General features: G+C 41.0%; 3 protein-coding genes across 3 annotated transcripts; 2 read left to right on the top strand and 1 right to left on the bottom strand.

Annotated features, from left to right (window-relative positions):
• The first annotated feature begins 5,539 nt into the window (after window positions 1–5,539).
• Window positions 5,540–8,044, top strand: arf6b (ADP-ribosylation factor 6b). The gene is made up of 2 exons (XM_079261980.1): window positions 5,540–5,614; window positions 5,860–8,044. Exon 2 carries the CDS (start codon window positions 6,475–6,477, stop codon window positions 7,000–7,002), a length of 528 nt encoding a protein of 175 aa, XP_079118106.1. The 5' UTR covers window positions 5,540–5,614; window positions 5,860–6,474; the 3' UTR covers window positions 7,003–8,044.
• A 6,832-nt stretch (window positions 8,045–14,876) lies between these two features.
• vcpkmt (valosin containing protein lysine (K) methyltransferase) lies at window positions 14,877–16,065 on the bottom strand (the record flags this gene model as incomplete). The annotated part of the gene is made up of 5 exons (XM_079261728.1): window positions 14,877–15,014; window positions 15,115–15,234; window positions 15,349–15,421; window positions 15,526–15,639; window positions 15,809–16,065. 5 exons carry the CDS (start codon window positions 16,063–16,065, stop codon window positions 14,901–14,903), a joined length of 678 nt encoding a protein of 225 aa, XP_079117854.1. The 3' UTR covers window positions 14,877–14,900.
• Window positions 16,066–17,107: 1,042 nt separating this feature from the next.
• Window positions 17,108–23,457, top strand: msh4 (mutS homolog 4; the record flags this gene model as incomplete). The annotated part of the gene is made up of 18 exons (XM_079261581.1): window positions 17,108–17,209; window positions 17,305–17,415; window positions 17,578–17,693; window positions 17,777–17,950; window positions 18,026–18,198; window positions 18,277–18,344; window positions 18,463–18,537; window positions 18,644–18,708; window positions 18,795–18,964; window positions 19,050–19,186; window positions 19,335–19,438; window positions 19,933–20,057; window positions 20,611–20,811; window positions 20,906–21,024; window positions 21,140–21,268; window positions 22,764–22,938; window positions 23,018–23,106; window positions 23,260–23,457. Exons 1-18 carry the CDS (start codon window positions 17,123–17,125, stop codon window positions 23,455–23,457), a joined length of 2,316 nt encoding a protein of 771 aa, XP_079117707.1. The 5' UTR covers window positions 17,108–17,122.
• Between the last annotated feature and the right edge of the window lie 164 nt (window positions 23,458–23,621).

Raw genomic sequence — 23,621 nt, 5'->3', positions numbered from 1 at the left:
GCAGCAAGAAATCAAAAAGCATTTTATAGAATGAAGTACAAACAATATTTGCTGAAGTTTAGCTGTTGTCATTGGCTTCAGCCGGTTTTATGATGGTTTGCAGATTGTTTTTAAGTGCAATTTGGTTGCAGAGGAAAAGAAGTGTGAACTGGAGGGTTTTCAAGCTGACTGGAAGAATTTGATAGATTTGTAAAACTGAGAGGAAAATATTTGCCAGAGCAGGCAGCATAAAACATCATGAACTTGACTTTGACACTTTCTTACTTGATAAAATATGTTTATTCAGCTTAATAAAGAATTCTATATTACACCAGATGGATCAGGCGAGGATTGTTGGGAAGAAGAACAAAATATGGATGCACCGGTTTTTCTACTCATGAAAAAAGTCAGCTTTCATTTCTAATGAGATCATTTTAAAATCTAAAGAAAATTGTTCATCCTACTGTGAAAAACTGTTCATAGCATTAATAAAAACCCCTCTGAGACCACATGAGACAAATTAGGCAGGGGGTTCACAAAATTCTCACTAAGAAAACAGATTAGGATGGAAAGAAGGTACAGAAGCTCAGTGTTTTACCCGGTGCTTTATTTCATTTTGTTCACCAGCAAAATAGCATGTGCAGAAGTGGGAAAGTACATAGTTATGCCGGAAATACTAAAACAGAAATGGTTTTATTAGTCATTTAAACCCATGACAACTCAGGGTTGAGCCCACGAATCAGAGCTAATGTATACTCACACAGAATCAATGAACCAAAAACCACATGTGGAGTAAATCTTGCAAACCTCATAAAAATCAAAATAACAAATTTACCAGAACAATAAATAAATAAATAAATAAATAAAACCATTTAAAGTGGTTCATTTACTGAATATTAAATCTCTTCCATCTTATTCTCTGTTATTCAATGACATGATTAGTGATCATTATACTGACTTATTTTTTCTTACAGAAACCAGACTGCAGCAGGAGGAGGATCGTGGTATAAATTAATCTTATTCACCGAATTGTTTAGATTCTCATGTACAATTACAGGCCGACGAGGAGGTGTGGCAGCTATTAACCAGTTGTAGACTTAAGATTAGTTATATTTCTTTTCAACATCTGACTCTCAGTCTATCTCACCCAAAACGGAAACCGGGGAAGTAATTTCTGCTTGCAGTAGTGTTTCTTATAGGACCCTTCTCACAGTTTAAGATTTTTCTTTTTTTAACTTGTCCTGTCCAGCATCCTGACAGCAGAATGATGATCTGGCTGCCGTGTTGTGCTGAAAACATTTACTCTTCCAAGAGGAGCCTGTGGATATGAGGTTCCCCTTGGATCTTAAGCTTTATTCTTTACTTTATTATTTATTTGATCAGTCTGTTATTTCAGCTTATCACTGCCGGACCGGACCGGACCGGACAAAAAAGAGATAATAGAGGAAAAGGATGGCGGAAAAAGAAGAGAAGAAACAAATGATGGAGAGAAAGAGAATGAAAAGAAGAGAGAAGAAAAAAGAATAGGAAAAAGAAAGAAAGAGAAATAAAGTAGAAAACAAGGCACAGCAATTGTCAGGACATCTTTTACATTTTTAGAGAATCAAATATCTAAAGTTTCAAAGAAAGCACGATAGACATCCTGAGTAAAAACCATCAGTAACTACAGACAGAGCAGCAAGCAGTATATGTACAGGGATGTGGGTGTGTGTTACCGTGTATGTATGTGCGTAGGGGCGTAGTTGTGTAACTAGGCATGTATGAGTGTAGAGGTATGGGTGTGTGTGTGTGTGTGTCTGTGCTCCCATGTGCATGGGTGTGTGTTTACAAGATATCAGGGATGAGTTATGTTAGGTGATCATGCAAATGCAACCCCACCCCCTCCTAGAGTCAGGGACAGATCCGGAGGGCCCCAATCCCTAGGAAACCAGAAGCCACCACAGGGAACGGAGCCAAGGCCACCCAACACAAGGGCGATCGCATGCCCGCCAAGGCAGGAAGAGGCAGAGGAAAACCACCACCAGAGCCCCCTCCCCCGCCAGAGGGCACAGGCCCCAGGGGACCCAAGCCAGCAGACCGCCAGCCCTGCCAGGCACGAGCCCTGCAAGGACAGAGCCCAGGACCTCACCGGCCCAAGAGCCACCCACCACCCCAGGGAAGGCCAGGCCCAGCAGGGAGAGCAGGGCCAACCCAGACAGCGGCCTGCAGCAGGCTAGCACTCACCCCAGTGCCCCGGCCAGTCACATCATGGTGTAACTCTGCAGAGACTGCAATGCCTCCTTCAGTACACAACCTTATTTCTCCCCATGCCACCCCTCAACCCCCCATACCTCCCTAAGTACACCCCTACCATACCCACCCTGAGCTATCCCCACTCCAGTCCCCTTTCCCCTACTCCATACTCACCCTTACCCTCCCCCAGCCCACCCCTTCCATCTTCCCCTTCCAGCCGCTGCTTCTGAAGGAGCAGTCTGAGCAGGCCACAGAGCAGCGAGCCCCAGACAACCACAACACATTCATGCACACCCCCATGTAGGCAATCTATTCACATCCCCACCTCCTCCATCCATGCACACTTCCATACTCTCCATCCACGCCTCCTATATTCACTCAAAAATACAAAATAGCACCTGATTCATCTCAGCTATGCTGGGAGCTCTTCTGCAGGAAAAAACTTTGAATGGTTGTTAACACAGTTTAGGGGATTATTGCCTGCCCTCTGCCTTCCTTGGAAGAGTCTGCCAGCTTAGAAGGCCTAGATCTATTTTCAAAGACTCCTCTCACACAGTATTTCACCTGGTTGACATGTTGCCCACTGGTTGTCAAAGAAACCTACAGACATTGGACTAAACTTTAATCATGCTCTTTATTATCATTTTGATTAGTTCATTCTTTTGGTTTCAATATGTCTTGTGAAATTTACTGACGTTGCTGCTTTTTCAAAAATGTATCCCATTTATTTTCAACCATAAATGCAATATTTTCCCTCTAATAAAGTTACTCTCATCTAATGTAATACTTTCATTGTATCATCATTCCACTGACCACCCTATTTTATAATTATATGTTCAGTGCTCTTCTTTACGCATATCTTGTTTTATTTATTTTATTGATTTATTATTTTTGGAACTGTGTTATCTGTTGTCTGTTACATTTTACAGAATGTATTCATCATGTTAATGTGACTATGTTTCTAGTAGCAAAGCATTTCTAAATGTTTATCTGGAATTCGTCAGGTGATTTCATCAGGTGGCCTCAGGATTGGGTGCCTGCTTTTTGCAGATGATGTGGTCTTGTTGGCTTCATCTGGTCGTGATCTCCAGCTCTCGCTTGAGCGATTCGCGGCCGAGTGTGAAGCGGCTGGGATGAGAATCAGCACCTCCAAATCTGAGACCATGGTCCTCAGCCAGAATAGGGTGGATTGCCCTCTCCGGGTCGGGAGTGAGGTCCCGCCTCAAGTGGAGGAGTTTAAATATCTCGGGATCTTGTTCATGAGTGAGGGAAGGATGGAGCGCGAGATCGACAGACGGATCGGTGCGGCGTCTGCAGTAATGCGGACTCTGCGCCGGTCTGTCGTGGTGAAGGAGCTGAGCCAGAAGGCGAGGCTCTCGATTTACCAGTCGATCTACGTTCCTACCCTCACCTATGGTCATGAACTGTGGGTCGTGACCAAAAGAACGAGGTCTCGTATACAGGAGGCTGAAATGAGTTTCCTCCACAAGGTGGCCGGGCTTACCCTTAGAGATAGGGTGAGGAGGTCGGTCATCCGGGAGGGTCTCAGAGTAGAGCCGCTGCTCCTCCGCATCGAGAGGAACCATTTGAGGTGGCTCGGGCATCTGGTCAGGATGCCTCCTGGATGCCTCCCTGGTGAGGTGTTCCAGGCACGTCCCTCTGGGAGGAGACCCCGGGGAAGACCCAGGACACGCTGGAGGGATTATATCTCTCGGCTGGCCTGGGAACGCCTCAGGATCTCCCCCCCCCCCCCCCCCTCCCGCAGAGTTGGCAAATGTGGCTGGGGAGAGTGAAGTCTGGGCTTCCCTGCTTAGGCTGCAGCCCGATCCCGGATAAGCGGTAGGAAGATGAAGATTTCAGGCAAAAACTGTTAGTTCATTAATGTTTGCTGATAAATTTAATAAATCCACATTTTATATTATTCATACGTGTTTTGTTTGTTTTTTTTTTTTTTAAAAACGCCCTTTCTACTAAAGGGATTCATTGCAGACAAATATGGAAACAGCATCAAAAAAGCCATTGCGTTCTTCATTAATTACATTCAATTTCGTTTAATACCCACAAGGGGGCGATATTGATCTTTCCATGAAGAGAGTTGGAACACTCCCATATTAATAAAATGGAGAAAAAAAAACTAAATTACATATGGATTGCAGTGTATTTTTATTATGGTGAAATACTAAAACAAAAAGGAAAAACTGCACAGATGAAATTGAAACATTTTGGGAGTAATATTTAATTTAATTCAATTTAATTTTATTCAAATCTAAATTAAATTCATTCATTGTTTCTACCACATCATATACGAACCATATTTTCTTTCAGGCGACTGGAAATAAATATACAAACAACTAAACACGTTCACATTGTCAAAGACAAACTTGAAAATTGGACAGGATCTTTTGTTAAAAAGAAAAAAATCAATAACATGTTTGTTACTGTTTGGAAAACAAAACAAAAAAAAAATCAAACTTTATCATACATACAACGCAACTCAAAGTGCTTTGAATTAAAAACGTGATGAACACCACCCCCTTCTTTTTCCATCTTTTCCCAGAAGATCTACATGATAAAAAATTCACTATTGTCGCATATACATAAACATAATTATATAGACACATATAAACAACAACATTGTTTAGCTATACAATACAAATAAAGCTGAATTGAATTGAATTGAATCTAATTGAGCCCTGCGATGGACTGGCGAGCTGTCCAGGGTGTACCCTGCCTGTCGCCCAAAGCCAGCTGGGATAGGCTCCAGCTTCCCCGCAACCCTGAATTGGAATAAGCGGTTCAGAAAATGAATGAATGAATGAATGAATCTAATTGAATTGAATTGAACTAAATTGAATTTAATTGAATTGAATAAACATAAAAATATCCCCACACACAAAAAGCACACTCAGACACACATGCGCTCATGTACATAAAACAATGTCTGAGAGCGCATTAAAATGTCAACACTCAATACAATATACATGTGATATACATGTATCTTAATCTTAATACTTCGGTCTATTTGCAATATGAGTTGCTACATCCAACAAAGATGCCAAACTACTGTAATAATTACCAAGTGAATAAAGGTTTCAGATTAGAGGGAGCCCCTGTTATATTCGTGTAAACGGTTCTTTCACTTAAAATATTTATATATTTAATTTCGTCAAACTTAAACAGGCGACTATAACTGTCAATTTTACTAGCTTGCATGTCAGTGAGGGCATTTCTTTGCCGTCCCAGACAGTCAGAGGCGAGCAGAGCTGAATGAAGCAGACGGGAGGAAGTAGCTGTTAATGCAGCTCCACACCTTTCCGGTGTAGCAGCACTGCGACCAGCTCCAGTTAAAGGAGGAAGACGAGGGCTGAGAGGATTTGTCGACATCGAAGAGAAGAGAAAGAGGGTTAATAACTTATATTTCGGTTATCGATTCAACTCATTAAAACCACAGCCAAAATATTCTATGATTGTATTTTCTATATTATGCCCGGGTACAATTAGTTTGCTGCTGCCAACTATCGTTAGCCAGTTAGCTTAGCTTGCTAAGCAGCATGCTAGCTTTTGCTAAGTTACTAACCGTCTTTAACAGCCACGAGCGGTATGTTGCCAAATTTGTATGTCTGACCCTAATTTTAAATGTCATTTCAGGGCGACTAGAGTTTTTTTGAGCGGATATTTGTGTCCTGGGGTCGCCGTCCCTTCCAGCACAGAGAAGTGGCATGGTGCAACGCTGTTTGGAATAGCCGCCGAAAGCTGCTTTTTCTCCCCAGGCAGCGGTGAGGAGAACAAGGGCGCACCCGGTGAGGAGGACTGGCACACATATCAGGAGGATTTTGGTCCCAAGTATCGCGGCTTTTTGGGGTTCGTCTTCATAAATACAGCCCTGAGTCCCCACGGCCTTCAGTTCTCACGCAGCTTTCGGTTCATTTCGGCTCAACAATGAACGTCCTGCAACAGCTGCTGCCAAGTTCTTAGTCTGGCTGTGTCAATGAAGGCCCTGAAAACCTTGTGATACTCTGAACATAGATGTCACTAGACTCAGAATCCTGACAGACCTTTCAATCAAAACTACCAAAGTCCTGTTTATAGGTCTGAACATGTGTGCACAATTCTGACTTTTCCTCAAAATATCCTCATGACCAGGTCATGTTTTCAGGAGTGAGCCAATACTAAAAACTGAAGGTGCATTGTGAGTGAAAAATCATCAATACAAATCACAACCTTTTCTCTTTGGAACAACGTATTTATGCTCAATAGTCCAAAATGGGGAAGATGCTCTCTAAAATCTTTGGGAACAAGGAGATGAGAATATTGATGCTTGGACTTGATGCTGCTGGAAAGACAACAATCCTTTACAAACTGAAACTGGGACAGTCTGTAACCACAATCCCTACAGTCGGCTTCAATGTGGAAACGGTCACTTACAAAAATGTCAAGTTCAATGTCTGGGATGTTGGAGGCCAGGATAAGATTCGTCCTCTGTGGCGACACTACTACACAGGTACCCAGGGCTTAATTTTTGTGGTGGATTGTGCGGACAGGGATCGTATAGACGAGGCAAGGCAGGAACTTCACCGCATCATTAATGACCGGGAGATGAGGGATGCCATCATCTTGATATTTGCCAATAAGCAAGACCTCCCAGATGCCATGAAGCCACATGAAATCCAGGAGAAGCTTGGATTGACCCGCATCAGAGATAGGAATTGGTATGTTCAGCCCTCCTGCGCTACCACAGGCGATGGACTGTATGAGGGTCTGACATGGCTAACCTCAAATTACAAATCTTAATGATTGAGTGCTGACTGTTTTAGGTCAAAACTACAATAAAATTGCAAGTAACAAATAACTTCTCAAAATGAGTATGATAAAGAAAAGTTGATTATCTCCCATTTATTTTAATACTTCGTTTGCCCCCTGACTAATTTATCTTTAGCTGGGTTTGCTGGCTTAAAATTTGCTTGTGTTCTGTACCAGGCTTATATTACATTCATGATTGATGGGATTTGCTTCAGTTTTTTTTTTTTAATCAGTCCCAAGGTTAAAGCCACAGAGATCACCACCTTTGCCTGTTATTCTTTCTTCTGCTGTTTTATATAGTTTTTCTAATGAAGTTTTTAATCTTCATTCTTGGACTAAAGCTTGCTTTAAGGTTCACTCTGTGTTGTGTTGAACTTGGATTTTCTTTTCTTCAAGGGTGAGCTCTTAAACGTCATGTAGCCTACTTGAAGGACATCGACATCTGTGATGACGCAGTACTGTGATGAAAAGTATTCTTTCTCAGTGGTATTGAGGAAGCAGGGTTACAAATGTAAAGGAAAAAAATTGCCAATGCTTACATTTCATAGTCATCATTAGTCTGGGCATCAGAAAAAAAGACTTCTAATATGTTTTATTACTCCCTCCACTACCCTCTTGTGGGCTATATAGTTACTTAATTGACCTTTTGTGTCATGTCTAATTGTGCTGAGTATTCAACAAGTAGGCCTCCAGTAACTCTGAAACATGCTTGTCAGGATGCATTTTTAATTTTGGACAATATGTAGTCAGTTGGCACAATCTTTCCAAAGGAATGTCATTCAGCTATGAGCTCTCGATCTGATGCCACAGTTGATTAGTCTCAGTATTGGGACATTATATGATAGCCTATATCTGTAGCATGAGTACGTAAGTACATTAACCCTACATCAGAGTCCATCTGTTTTGCAGTCAGAGGGAGCTGTTTACTGGTGAGATGCTTAATGACACCATGTGGTGCAGCTCTTACTCCTCTTTTGACTGGGGGAACTATGTACAGAACAATGTCATTGTAATGTCTTATTAAAAAAGTGATTTTAAATCCTTTATGTCCCTGGTTTTTCTTGAAGGACAGGGCCTGCTAGTGATCAGAACATTTATTGACAGCTTTTTATATTTAATGTACAATAATTTAAAAACAAATCTTGAATTAAGACTTTGGAGTGGAAGTCTGAAGTTTGAAAATCCCCCCTGAGTTTCATTGTTATTTAGCTGATTCTTCATGAATGGCCCTACAGCTGCGCTTGGACTGAAAGCTGGTGGCCTCAGTTACAGCGGACCAGGAAAATGTACAAAACAGGAAGCTGAACTTGCTGACATTTTTGGAACAACAGAACCACATGGTGGTTTTCATGGAAGTTGGTGCGGTCCTGCAGATACACAGCTGAATTGTGACACTTTTGGGGGAGGGAGGGGTATTGCATGTTGATTGGGAGCCAGAGATGAGATGATGCTGAGCTCCCAGCTGTAACTTCCTGACTTTGCCTTCACTGGGGACTGGCTTTGAAAATAAACTCATTCATTTATTTAACGAGACTCCTCAAGTTGACAAGTGGAAGCCTGTGGTTCAGAAATGGAAAATTAAATGGAGTTTAAAGGGTACTTATAGAAAATTCTGTTTGAATATAGTTTCTCATTAGAAGACATGAAACAAAGTGCAAACCGAACCATGTGCAATCGCTCCTAAATTATTTCTGCTTTGTTTTTTGTTTTAGCATAAATGCATTTCTTTAAATTACATGAGTTTACAGATTTTTAAATGAAGTAATACTTCAAATGTTCAGCTAAACCTGATTAGCAAGGAAGGTTGTGCATCTTGCTGAAGAACTGATGATCCAATTGATGGGAAACACTGAAATCATGTGAGATTTAAGTGTGCATTCCCAACAATGTGGTTCACTGTCTTTGCATGCAGTCAGCGCTGCACACTTCTCCCTAAATAATATTTTCATCCACAGATATTTTAGCATTTTGCTGTGATAGTATTTGTTGTGCAGAGGGGAGAAAAAAATTATGCCTAGCAAGTTGCTCTTGAGGCCTCAGGATGTTTGCTTTAGTACCACAGAGGTTTCCGTCAGACAGGTTAGGTGACTTAGACAGATGTAACTTAGCTTTTAGAAATGTTCCCTAAAAAAAAGGGGCAGCAAGATAAAAAAAAAAAAAAAATCCTCATTGCAACAAACTCCACAGGAAGAGAAGAGCGGTGAGTGCTTGGTCAAGGGCCTCCATTAGATGCCGATGGCAGCTTAATTGGGTTGTAATTACCACTTTTGTTCCCACCTCTTCATTACAACCATATGATCCTCACAGCTTTACAGGAAATGTTGGTGCCCCAAGGGCAAGGACAGAGACTGTAAGCAAGTTTTAATGACCTCCCCTCTGTAAAGATGAGACCTCCTGGCCCTTCTGTCAACTCCCTGGGCTCAGCTGGAATTCCTTATACTTCCTGAAAGTAATGTTAGGAGTAAGTTTCAGTTCATAGAAGGGGCTTTGTATGATGACCCTCGCTCCTTTTCTTTATAACGTGTTACTCTGGTAAGTTGGGTTGAGTAAGACTGTCTTTTCTATTGCGAGAAAGTCTATTTGCATCCTGTTAGTAGAAAAAGAGGTAATAATTTAGTGGATAAACAATGTCTTAACTATCATAACAAGGGGAAATAAACTTTTTATGTGGTTTGTTTTTAAACATTCTGGTTTTTCTTAGCATTCTGTTTGTTTTCTGTGTGTATTTCTATGGCAGCCTGATGAGACCTCCACCATCATGGTCTGGTTGTTTGATAAGACGTAGGCAGCTGAGACTGCTGAAAATTTCCAGTTAGTTCCTCCATCCTACATAGAAAGCAGAACAGTTAAAAGGGACCCTACTCTTTATGAACTAAACTCAGCAATTTAGAAGCAGACATTTTACACATTTCCACAACCGTGCTGTGTTGCACACGTCAACTAAAAATAAAAAACAGGGCAGTGGTAGTGGCTGTATAAATACTCCTCCCATGAAAGAAACTAACTTGAATTATCTGTGGTTTTCACGGGTGCGGTTTGTTTTCCTAAATTCATTTCCTCTGAACTCTAGCTGTAGAGCATAATTCTTGCAGGTAGCGTGAATATAATTCTTATGTCTGACTTCAGGCCTTAAACACAGTCATTGCAGGCTTAATGCTGGCTTACAATCCATCAGTCACACCCGTCTAGATAATCACTATAGAATTTGTGATGTGTGCAGGCATGGATGTTCTTACCCACATAGCCAAATGCCCTTATTACTGAATCTTTTGGGTTTTATAACCACTAAATGGCAGGAGGGAACACCTGCTATAAACCACAGACTTCTAAGACTTTTTCCACTGGTTGCTTAGTTATAAGGACTCTAAACTTGTCTCTTTAGTTGTGAAACTCTTGCTCTGTGTGGTAAATTCCTGCAAAACCTGTTTAGCCTTGTTGACTATGTTATCAAAAATGAACTCGGGCAGTTCAGAGTTACACTGGTGCGGAAGTGGTTGAAAGTTGTGATAGGTTTCCTGCAGTGGGTAAAGCTGTTGAATGCCATGATAGACACACGCAGCCTTCTAAGTGTGAACTGTAGGTGTAACCTGGCTTTGTTTTGCAAGCAGGTGTTTGAAAACAATTTTTTTTTTGTTATTTTAACAGTGGTTGTAGTGTGGTTTAGGCAAATGAGGTGGAAAAATGTGCGACTGTGAAGTCCAAGGTGCACTGGGCAGTGATCCAAAACACATTCCTTTCATATCTGCAACTGAAGGTTACTGGCTGTGGTGACATTACAAATTCAGGGAACCAGAAGTTTACTGTGAAGTTGGAAGTCCATCTGACATATTCAATTTGTGCGCAACTAGAGACACAAAGCGTTCATGCAAGCACTAACTACATGATTTAAGCAACAAACCATGCACTTTCACTGGCCTGTAATCATGTTGATTTTTCCACTGTCCAATTTAAGTGCTATTACATATTCAAGCCTCGGGGCTTTTAGTTATAATCCATCATGTGAAAACATTGTCCACATGGGTCCTCTTTAGAATTGACAGATGTTTTACACAGCTGTGTGAGTGTGAGACAGTTTGTCTCCACACATTGTGTTTTTCTACTTCTAACACACTGAGAATAAAGACGATCAAAGCCGAGTGTGAGCAATACAGTACAAGAGGAAGAGACAGGTATCATTCATAGTGCTGCAGCTTGGAGTTTCCTGAGTTTCTTAGCTGCAAGCAGCAGAAATGTACAGTAATTGCATCTGTTTCTGAAGCATTATTAAATCTGAAGTTTCTGAGATCAGCTTCTTGCTGAATATGTTTGCCCGAGGCTTGTTTGTACAGTACACAGTGCCCCAGCCTTTGCCATGGACAGTGCTTCCTCACTTAACTGGATGATGTCGACATACCATTGCATAGCAATGTAAACATAAACCATTTACACACCAGAAGCACACACTACATTCTCCATGCTGACTAACTGCAAATGCAAAGACACCTGAAAGGTTTGCTGCAGCAGTTTGCAGCTGGGCATCGGTGTGCAGGACTACATTACTGTAACTGCAGCAGAGTCGGTGTTCTGAGTGACACTGCACCTGGATTAAACAATAGTTCATGCCTGGTAGAAAATCTCAGATCTGCAGCACCTGACTTGCTACAAATCAGGTGCTGCTGCTTACACACAATCCCCAGTTAGACTACTGAAAAGTTATGACTCAGGGAAATGCTTCATCCGCACACTGCTCCCATCTCTCCTGCACTATTCCCTACTGAGCTGGACCACTACACATCCTAATCATGACAAATACATCACTGCACTAGAGTACTGTGCAGACAGCACATATTGGAAGTGAGCGCTCATCAAACTGTGTAATTAAGGGGTAGATAAACCATTAGACAAAGACAATAAGTTAATATTATGACTATAACCTCAGAATTATATATAGGTCTAGGTTATAATCATATTATTAGCTAGTATATTATGCAGTATATGTTTGTGTTACATAATATCAAATCTTCTTTAGTTACCAGTATAGTATTAATATTAATTCACTGATATAAATGGGAAAAAAGGAAAGTGTGCAGTATTCTTCCAGTGCAGGATTTTTGTTCCCACTCAACTGCAGCACAGCTGTCTTAACAGCACCCCGACCTTCCTCCCTTTCCCCCTGCAGGGGTGAGAGGGACTCAGCATTGTGTTTCTATAAGCTAGTTGTCCTACTGTGATACACTTGTCAATTCCTGCTCTCAAATTCGCAAAAGGATCAGCACCATGGCATGGCTCCCATCATTCCAGATTGGGGTTTGAGAGTTAGCTGAAAGATAACACAAATCACGTCCTCTAAGTGCGGTCTGTTGTCTCTGTGCAACATATTGTTCAATGAGCTCTGTTTGCCATGTGTGAGAGTTAGAAGGAGAATAAAAAGGGGTGGACACATTTGCAGGGACAGGGGAGTCACACATTTATGCAGCCCTTCTTCTATTTTTAATCATCCCAGTTTGATGCCTATTCTTGAGCCACTCCCTAATAGTTAGTGAGAAAATGAGTCTTCATTTCTGGAGCAGTGTCTCTTGGCTCCAGGCAGCGTGATGGTGATGACACAAAAGATCCTCTGTGTCACTTGGCGGTGATGCAGCAGTTAGGCACAACACCGCACAGCCTGGCAGAGTCCTCCATCTATCTGCTTTGGAGGAAAACTGCACAACCTTAAATCCCCCCAGTGTTAAAAGAGGATTCAGGCTGCATGTGGATCATGGTCAGAGGAAATATATGGAAACTAACTGCTAACATATAATGCATGCACACTGGAAATGTTTTCAGGTAGTCCTGGGCATTTGTAGTGTGCTGTTTTCCTTTCATGTTTTCCACTCAAGTAAATGAAACTCCTTCTAATAGCACCATCTGTTGGCAGAAAATGCCCCCATTCTGTCTTGTTACAAGGCAGAATATACATGAATAATCATGTTATGGTCACGATCAACTGCAATGTGCTTGTGATAACGGATTACAGACACCGTTGCGGTGAGATGCCCTCATTTACAGTGAACTTCTCCCTATTCCCTTGCATGCTAGCCTAATTAGGAAACTGCAAGTAGAGTGCAACTCCACTGTTATAATTATTTTTTGGTTAACATCTGAGGAGCAGAGAAGGCCATCGAGACAAAAGGACATATTCTGTGTTGCTTCTCTTGGAGAGCTATGGGTGAAATAAAGAGAATATGTTAACACAGAGGAGTGCTCCCCTCTAGCTCCCTAGTAACACCCCCTGGGTCCTGTCCCCACCACAGTGGGGAACGTGGGCTTAATACCAGCTGCGAGTCAAATTAATTAGCTGGTCAAAGCCAAGAAGACCTCAAAAGAAGGTTAATTGTGACTAACAGTCCAGCTGCTGCAGGCACAAGTGAGAGGGTACCACAAGGCCATGGGGACAGATTATATTAAAAAAGATCTGCTGTTCATTTATAGTAACTAGTGTGATATAGTAAAGGAAAACAAGGGAGTTTATTTCTATTCCTGTTGTAACAGGCATCATTGCTGTCTGTCCATCCATCCATTTTCTGCTACTTATCCAGCGTTGGGTTGTGGTGACAGCAGCCTAAGCAGGGAACTCAAGACTTGCTTCTCCCCATCCAAGTTTGCCAGCTCGTCAGCCTGTAAAAACCTCCATTTTATAAAGCGAGACGCTATTAAACTTGGATTCTAATCTGAATTTCACAATGACATTATTTTCAAGTTTGTATCCTCTTTACTTGAATTAATTTTAACTCAGAAAACACAAATAAAAGCATATGCTTTAAATTATTAGTCACGCACGTATTCTTCAAATTTAAAAAAAGGCACTTATCAGCAGATTCTGGATTATTAATTCATATTTGGATATACTACACCTTCCTATCCACAAGCTGGTTTGCTTTTCAGTAATGACAGGATAAAAGCTGTCATTTAGATGTAATGTTCTTTTATAGAGAATTAGTAATACATTCAATCCACACAATGTCACTTTCAGCCATAACATTTGTTATTTGGATTGTGCTTTAGAGACCACCCTGCACTGCGTAACAGCAAGAAAGGCTGTGAGGGGCCCTGCATGCTTGTGGGGCTATGGGGCATACTTCATGGTTTATGCTTGAGAATGAGATTATCTTCCACTTAATCTGGAGCGTTAAGTGGAATTCCCCTCGCATGGAGGGCAAAATCCTCCATACACTGTCTTGGCTTCAGTCTCAAAACTTGTTAAGCTGTGTACAAGTAATAATAGAAAATGCTCATTTTCAAGCCTTTCCTCGTGTAGGAATAAATCTAATCTTTACAAATTAAATTATCATTTGGGGGTAAGATTAGCAGCTTGACCTTCAAGTCAATGTATGGTTTAGTAAAAGGGCTAAATGTTTGTGCCCAGCAACTTTTTAGGTTTTTGTTACAAGTAACTATTGCCACCTAGTGCTCCTGTAACATTATGTTGAATTTACTGGTTTTTTAAAAAGGTTGCCATTCTCACTGTCAACATCTGTTCATTTCTGCAAAAGTTTGCAGTAAAACCCTCGTACATTTGATCACATGTAGAAGAAATGTGGGTTTCATATTTACAGCTAAGGTATAAAAACTGAATTATAATTCTTAATGATAAGAAATGCATCTAAAGTCAAAGGGGGCTAAAGTTTTATGTTTGTTTTTCAAAATAAATATGAAAGGTTTTATGCACATTTGTCACATATGCTGTCACAAAAGTGTTTCATTATATTTTTTATTTCTTTATTAAGTGTTTCCCATTAAAAAATGAAGTATAAAATACACACACACACACACACACACAAAATATCACACACAGTATGAAGACTTTCAACCTTCTGTCTGTTAAGATGATTTTTGTGTGGTATTTGGGACAGACATGAAAAAAACTAACTTCACTGTAAATGTACTTTTTTTCGAATATGAAGAATGTGGATGTCTGGACTGCTGTACTCTGGGTCATGTTTGTCACACGGTATCTTCTCACAGGTGAAATCTTGTTGCAGCAACTGAAAAAGATCACAAAAGTGTGTCTGGCAATCCCGATGGCAAATACATTAGCTTGCATACAAAAATAAGGCATAATCGCATCATTTCTTTGATTCTTACCTCAAAAAACTTTCTCTCCACCTCTGGATTGAGACCCTCTGTCCGTTGCTCATAACAGCAAATAATGCAAGTGTCTGGTCCAGTAAGCAGTTTCAAGCTCTCCACTAATGGAACAATTGACTGAATGGGAATAATTGATAACTTAAAATGAAAAGTCAATCACGTACATTCAGTTTTTGTCATGTTTCAAATGGCATATGGTCATATTGAACTGAACAGTTGAAATGTATATACCTGTTCATAGTAGATGCAATCTGCCATCAAGATGTAATGTGGGGGAGGTAAGAACTCTGACACATCATCACCCCTTGAAGAACAGCAAAAACAAGAAAGTTAAAAGTTATAAATATCCAGTTTGTGTGTATTTTGAAAAAGAAATTTAGGCATCAAATAAAAATTGTAAGTACAAACCATTTCAATACCTTGGCAGTTATGGACCCACTACTGATGAGTCCCTGGTTTTCTTGGATGTTCTTCATCAGAAGGGTCTGCAAGTCTTCCAAATCTGTGACTATAACTTGTGCTCTGTGGGTAAAAAGTGATCATGGAATAATATTACTGGTTTATCTCGTTATTCAAGCCCATTTCTATATGAACGTAATGTATTTAATGCACAAAAATAGCAATGCTTGCAAAAAATATGCACATTACAGAAACAAAAGGATAAAACCCCAATGATATTCAGCAATCTCACCCGAGTGTTGCAGCCATCAGACCCACCACTCCTGTTCCAGCCCCAAGTTCTACCACAGTCCTGCCAGACCACACACTGACTCCTGAACATGCATCATAAAATTGTTTCGTCTCCAAGTATTTCGCAAGAACGATAGCTGCATCCCAAACCACACAACCGACATCTCCAATGTAGCACTGTTTTACCTTTAAATCACTGCCATCACTTTTTTCAATTTCTCTTACAAAATATTTACTTTCATCCGCATCAGCCGCCATGTTGATAACAGGCGGAAAGGTAACATAACACATCCGGTTTGATTCTTTCAGAATAAGAGCATTGTTCACACTTTTCTTAAATTCGACATTTTTCTTTGGAAAAGCAAAAATGTATTACCGTCACAAATGAAAAGCGTTCATATATACAATGCTCAAACTATATCAAAACAAAGAATGAGTAATTTCCCTCTTTCTCTTTCTTTGGCTTTGTAGTTTTTTTTAAGCCAGTCCTTTGGGTAGACGTCTGCGTGGTAGGGTGCGCGCGCGAATAGCACTTTTTGCTAGTTAGTTTACAATTTAGCCTTTCATAAAAACCGAATTTTGTTTAAGTAACTTGTAGAAATTTATCACAACTTGGACAAAATAATCTGTAAATATTTATCCTTCATGATTTCCAGGGGAGGTTTTAAAATGTATCATGGCAGCACAGAGGAGATAACAAGCGGTGACACCTCGGAGTGTGAACAAATCTCAGCGGACAGACGGCTGTTGAGCGAAGCCGCCACTTCTTATCCTCCATCATCTTCCACAGTTTTGTCTCAGCCAAGTTCAAATGAAAGCCGCTCCAGCCATGGTGCTACACTACCGTGTATAACCTCAAGTGACTTTGGTTAGAGTTGCGTGTTATAAGAATGTATTACCTAAAATATTAAAATGATAATATCTTGATTGTTATACTTTTAAATGCTTTTATTAGGGACCACAAGACCGACTTAAGTCTTTGGGCAGGCATTCAAAGGAAGACTAAAACCCACGTATTTTTTGTTTTTTAGTAAGTCAGCATCAGAGCAGTTTCAGGATTGGAAGAACAGCGTCTACCTCAGATAACTATTCCTTTGACAGTCATGGAGCAACACCAAGACTCAGAAGGACACCTGGGTCTGCAGGGCACACAGGTTACCACCGCAGATTGATCAAACTAGCTGTTAAAGTCCAATTATATAATAGTGTTTCTTATGCACATCAATACATTTTTGCAGGTACAAGTTGCTCATCTGCATCCACCATCTCTGGACCCTCTGTGATTGTAGCAGTGGTTGAAGGGCGTGGTTTGGCCATGGGAGAGATTGGCATGGCCAGTCTAGACTTGAGATGTCCAGAGCTTGTACTTTCTCAGTTTGCAGACACAGGGACATATGCCAAGGTGACATATCCATTTCATACTGGCTAAGAATTATAACTGAGAAGAGTGTGTGAAATACGGTAGGTATGTTTCAGTACTTTATTATTCCTCTGAAGGTTATAACCAAGATCCACATCTTGGTACCTGTGGAAATACTGATGCCAGACACAGCCAGTGAGAAGGGGAAAGGGACAAAGCTGTTCAAGCTCATCACTGAGAATTTCCCGGTATAGATATAGTTTCTGATTCATAGGTTCAAACAAAACAAAAAGCTTTTTTTTTTTTAAACTTGCTTCTGGTTGCACTTCTGGGAACTGTACTGGAATATTTCATTTATAAATATGTGTTAGTGTGAGCTAATAATTGTGTTTTGCATGCATTCTTCTTAGGCTGTAACTTTCACTGCGATCCAAAGGAAGTATTTTAATGAGAAAAAAGGACTGGAGCACATCCAACAACTGTGTGCTCCAGAATTTGCAACTGTCCTTATGGAAGTACAAGCGAAGTAATCCACTTGCACAACATTTATGAACACAAATAGGTCGATTGAAAACTGTAATGACCGAGTATTGTTTTTTTTTTAATTAGGTATTATTGCCTAGCCGCTGCAGCTGCTTTGCTGAAATACTTCGAGTTCCTCCAGAGCTCTGTTTATGCTGCCAAGTCTCTTAAAGTGAGTTTTAAAGGAAGTGAAGAGACAGCCATGATTGACTCAGCATCTGCTGCTAACCTGGAGCTGGTGGTTAATATTAGAGACCACAGGTAAGACAGAACACATCGGCAAAGCAATGTCAGACATATTCAGACTACCTCTGACTTCACTTGTCTTTGGTATAGGAGTGAACATAGTCTATTAGGGGTACTCAACCACACAAAAACACCTGGTGGTGCCAGGAGGTTGCGCTCCAATATTCTGGAGCCATTGGTTGATGTTGATACCATCAACATGCGCTTGGACTCCATACAAGAGTTGCTCCAAGATGAAGAGTTGTTCTTCAGTCTGAAGAATGGTCAGGAACCAGCATAAAACTTTTTACATTTTGACTATGGGAACCTGTCACTCTACTTGTCTCTTTTGCTCCCTCTAGCCATTGGTCATTTCCTCGACATCGACCGGCTGCTCTCTGTTCTTGTCCAAATCCCAAAGCAGGAAACGGTACGTAATATACTCCACATGACTGTGACTGGAACTCAGTTGAAGCCATTGCACAGTTTTGAACCATTTTGCCACAGTTCTCTGTACATTTTTCTATACTGGTACTTTTTGATTTCAGGTTCAAGCTGCTGAATCTAAGATTACTCATGTCATTCAGCTGAAACACACACTGGATCTGGTGCCACGGCTTAGGGTATATGACTGTCTGTATTCCAAATCACCCAGCAGCTGTGGATTAAAAAAAAAAAAAAGATTAATTTAAACTGCACACAAATTGTTGCATTATCTTTTATGAACAGATGGTGTTGAAGAACTGCAACACATCTCTGCTAAAGGCATACAGTACCACATTGGAGGACAACAGGTCTAGTTTTTTCTCCTGATGTAGTAAATCTACAACCTAGGCTCTCATGTCTTTTACCACAATGTATATATTGTTTCTCGCTTCAGATTTGAAACAATCCTGGAACAGATCAAGACAGTGATCAATGATGACACCACATACTTGAAGGGGAGTCTGACCATGCGCACCCAGAAGTGTTATGCAGTGCGCCCTAACATCAACGAGTTCCTCGACATCGCCCGCAGAGTTTACACTGAGATAGTGGATGACATTGCAGGTGTTCATGGTAGATGTTTATAAATGTCTGCATCGTGTTGTGTATTTATATCACATTGCATAATATATGTCATGGTTCTGCGCAGGAGTTGTGAACCAGCTGGGGGAGAAGTATGGCTTACCAATGCGCACTAGCTTCAGCACAGCCAGAGGTTTCTTTATCCAGATGAAGTTGGAAGGAGCTGTCTTACCGGAGGGAAAACTACCCACAGAGTTCATTAAGGTAAGAGCCACTGAAGACACAAATGACACACTGAAAGAAAATTGAGAAATGTAGCACCAGCTTGTAATAAGGGAAGTAAAAAATCCAGTGAGACACTAAAGTGGGCACTGGGATAACTAAAAATTGCCTTTCATGTCTTTAACCCCAGGTAACCAAGCACAGGAACAACTATGGCTTCACCACTGCTGACCTGATGAAGATGAATGGACGCTGTGATGAAGCCTTGAGGGAGATCTTTCACATTTCCTATGTGTGAGGAGTCTGTGATCTTATGACTTACAAACTTGCACAATAATGTTTTGTACTTACTCCACTGAACTGCACTGAATGAATTTTATTACTGAAGCTCATTCTCTTCTTGACCAAATAAGGTTTTTGTTTTTATTTCCAGGACTTCTTGTCTAGTTGATTTTAGGTCATTTTTATCTGATGAATTTTATTATGTCTCAGACAAGTGAGATTTTTCAGAGCTTCTAAAATGTGGAATTTGTTCTCGTTCAAAACATTATTCACTCTTATCATCTGATTGATTGTTCCTCCCTATAAAGAAACACAGTAATTATATTAAAACTGACAAAAATATAACCAATTGTTCAGTATGTTCTTGTCTCTTGGTTTCAAGGGAGTTTGTTCAACACTGTAAGCAAGTTTATCTTATTCCTTGTTCTACTTTGTGTCCACTAGAGGGCACTGGTTGCAAGATAGTGTGTCTTTTCAAAGCTTTGTCCTCTTACCTGTCCCTACAGGGTGATCCACCAACTTCTTATCACCATCTACAAGCACATTCATTGCCTTTATAAACTCTCTGATGCTGTTTCCATGTTGGACATGTTGTTGTCACTGGCCAATGCGTGCACCATCTCAGACTATGGTAAGTTAAAAACCAAGCTGCACTTTTGGCAGTCCCCAGCTAATGTCACAACCAGTCACTGCTCCTCTGAGTTTCCATCTCTGCTGGGCTCAGTTCTTTTTCTGTGTGCAGCACAGCCCCATCAGCCATGTGGGTGTTGAGTGCTGGCCCTCAGCTGTCTGAAACTGTCTCACCATAGATGCATGCTGACTGCCTGCCCTCTTCTATCCTTGCTAGCTTGTACTCAGATTACCCTTCTTACATAAGTGTGCGCTGATGTTCTTCTGTATTTACAGAGACAAGTAGAGAAGCGAACTGCCTGTTACCACTGCACATACCTAACTCAGAAATCTCTGTTTCTAAATGTTGTGGTTTTATTATTTCCCAGCCAATATGCAGATGTTTATGCCAATGCTGATATATATTTCACATTTATTGATATTGATGCCGTACAGCATTTATGATAACATTTACACAGCATTTTGATAAACAATCATGAATAACTCTTTGAATTTTATTTGTGATTGATTTAAAAAAAGAAAACTGTTTTAGTGTTTTCTGCTTTGTCTGCCAGTGCGTCCTGAGTTTACAGACACGCTGGCCATCAAGCAAGGCCGTCATCCCATTCTGGAGCGAATCTCACGACAGCAGCCTATATCAAACAATAGCTTCATCTCTGAGGGCAGCAACTTTGTCATCATAACAGGACCTAACATGAGCGGTAAATCGACTTACCTCAAACAGGTGGCACTCTGTCAGATCATGGCCCAGATAGGTCAGCAGCAAATTTTTCAACCTCATGCAAATTAGTCAGTTGGACTTGTGTGACTTACTCCTCGAGTAATGAAGTCTCGTAATGAATTTCCCAGGCTCCTTTGTCCCTGCTGAGTATGCCTCGTTTCGTGTTGCTGATCAGATTTTTACCAGAATTGGTGTAGATGATGATTTTGAAACCAGCTCTTCTACCTTTATGTTGGAAATGAGAGAGGTAAGTCTTTTTTTTTTTTAATTTTTTTTTTTTATTGCGGCTGCTTATATTTTTGTATGAGGTTCTTAAAAAGAAGATATAACCTCCTTCCCTACATGTAATTTGTTTCCTGAAGATCTCTTACATAATCCATAACGCAAGTGACAGGTCATTGATCATCATAGATGAGTTGGGACGTGGTACAAGTGCTGAAGAAGGCGTCGGCATTTGTCACGCAGTTTGCGAGTTCCTCCTTAGCCTTAAGGTAGCGTATACAGTAGCATTACAATTCTCCTCTGCCACTGCTGTCTGAATTAAAAACCAGACAATTCACATTCTTCTACTCATCCAGTCATTTTGCTTTAGCTTTACTGGGTTATAATACACTGCTGAAAGAAATAAAGGAAACACTAAAGTAACACGTTGTAGGTCTAAATGGATTAGAAATTTTATTAAATACTTTGTTGTTTCCATGGTTGAATGTGCTGACAACAAAATGACACAAAAATGATCAATGAAAATCAAATATATCAACCCATGGAGGTCTGGATTTGGAGTACACTACAGGCTGATCCAACTTTGATATAATGTCCTTTAAACAAGTCGAAATGAGGCTTATTAGTGTGTGTGGCCTCCGCGTGCTTGTATCATCTCCCTACAACACTTAAGCATGCTCCTGATGAGGCGGCGGCTGTCCTCCTGAAGGATCTCCTAGACTTGGACTAAAGCATCCACCAACTCCTGGACAGTCTGTGGTGCAACTTGGTGTTGGTGGATGGAGCGAGACATGATGTCCCAGATTGGATTTAGGTCTGGGGAACAGGCAAGCCAGTCCATACCATCAATGCCTTCCTGTTGCAGGAACTGCTGACACACTCCAGCCACATGAGGTCTAGTATTGTCTTACATTAAGAGGAACCCAGGGCCAACCGCACCAGCATATGGTCCCACAAGGGGTCTGAGGATCTCATCTCAGTACCTAATGGCAGTCAGGCTACCTCTAGCGAGCACATGGAGGGCTGTGCGGCCCTCCAAAGAAATGCCATCCCACACCATTACTGACCCACTGCCAAACCGGTCCTGCTGGAGGATGTTGCAGGCAGCAGAACGTTCTCCACGGCGTCTCCAGACTCTGTCACGTCTGTCACATGTGCTCAGTGTGAATCTGCTTTCATCTGTGAAGAGCACAGGACGTCAGTGGTGAATTTGCCAATCTTGGTGTTCTCTGACAAATGCCAAACATCCCGCACAGTGTTGGGCTGTAAGCACAACCCCCACCTGTGGACATCAGGCCCTCATACCACCCTCATGGAGTCAGTTTCTGACTGTTGGAGCAGACACATGTACATTTGTGGCCTGCTGGAGCTCATTTTGCAGGGCTCTGGCAGTGCCTCCTGGTAGCACCTCCATGCTCTGGACACTACGCTGACAGACACAGCAAACCTTCTTGCCACAGCTCGCATAGATGCAGAACCACTCCTTTATCGGGTGTGTCTATAATTTCCACCTGTTGTCTATTTCATTTGTACAACAGCATGTGAAATTGATTGTCAGTCAGTGTTGTTTCCTAAGTAGACAGTTCAATTTCACAGAAGTGTAGTTGACTTGGAGTTACATTCTGTTGTTTGGGTGTTCCCTTTATTTATTTTTTTAGCAGTGTATACCTCTTAGGTCAACAGTGAAGTAGTACAACAAAGAAATCACATGTACTCACCAGTTTTTAATCTTTCACCTGTGTCCTGTTTCTCTGCTGTTTGCAGGCGTTCACTCTATTTGCTACACACTTTCTTGAGTTGTGTCAGCTGGAGTCTCTCTATCCAAATGTGGAGAACCAGCACATGGAGGTTCAGCACACACGCAGCAGTGAGACTGGTGCAGAACAAGTGGTGTATACGTATCTGCTGAGTCGAGGATGCTCTGAAGAAAAGCACTATGGTAGAGTTCGTACAATGAAATAATAGTTCTGGTGAATTTTATTCCTAAAAGCTTTTAGACCTCAGTCATGCTCTTCTAGGTTTGAGAGCAGCAGAAATGACGGCACTTCCTCCAGATGTTCTCCAAGAGGCAAAGACTATTGCTTCCAAAGTCAGTCAGCAGCTACTGGTATGGTTGAAAAATGAGATTTTTATGTCTTTGCAGCTTTAGCATCTTCTCTGTGTCTTTTATAGAATATATATGATGTTTTTAAAATGATTTTTACATAATATGCAGTGACAGAAAGGACAGAGTGACAGAAATTTGTTTTTATTTTTCCAGGCCAGACATGACACTGACCCAGAAACCCAGAGACAGAGAGCCATGTACCGCCTGACCACTCGACTGTTGCAGACAGCCAGAAACTCAAGGCTGGATCCTGAAAGTCTGCGGATGTACCTGAAGGGCCTGAAAAAACAATACCTGGCCGTAATGCCGGCTGCAGGGCCCTCAGTAGTCATTGACACACAGGAGGAATGAATCACTTTACCAGGGAGATAAACTTGAAAAAATGAAATATTTTTTATCAGTCTAGTCAGTTAACATGTTTGATATCGAAGTGATTCAATATTTTATTAATATACTCAAATAAATTTACCACTGGCCTCTTTTGACCAATTGTGGTATTGGTATTATAAGTGGGA

The sequence above is a fragment of the Telmatherina bonti genome (assembly GCF_933228915.1).
Source record: "Telmatherina bonti genome assembly, chromosome: 22".
NCBI classification, from domain to species: domain Eukaryota; kingdom Metazoa; phylum Chordata; class Actinopteri; order Atheriniformes; family Telmatherinidae; genus Telmatherina; species Telmatherina bonti.
Note: the sequence above shows the minus strand (reverse complement) of the source record. Positions and strands in the feature narration are given on the sequence as shown.

What these genes read in the sequence shown, in the direction of transcription:
- arf6b (XM_079261980.1), top strand. Translation starts at nt 6,475, where the DNA reads ATGGGGAAGATGCTCTCTAAAATCTTTGGGAACAAGGAGATGAGAATA.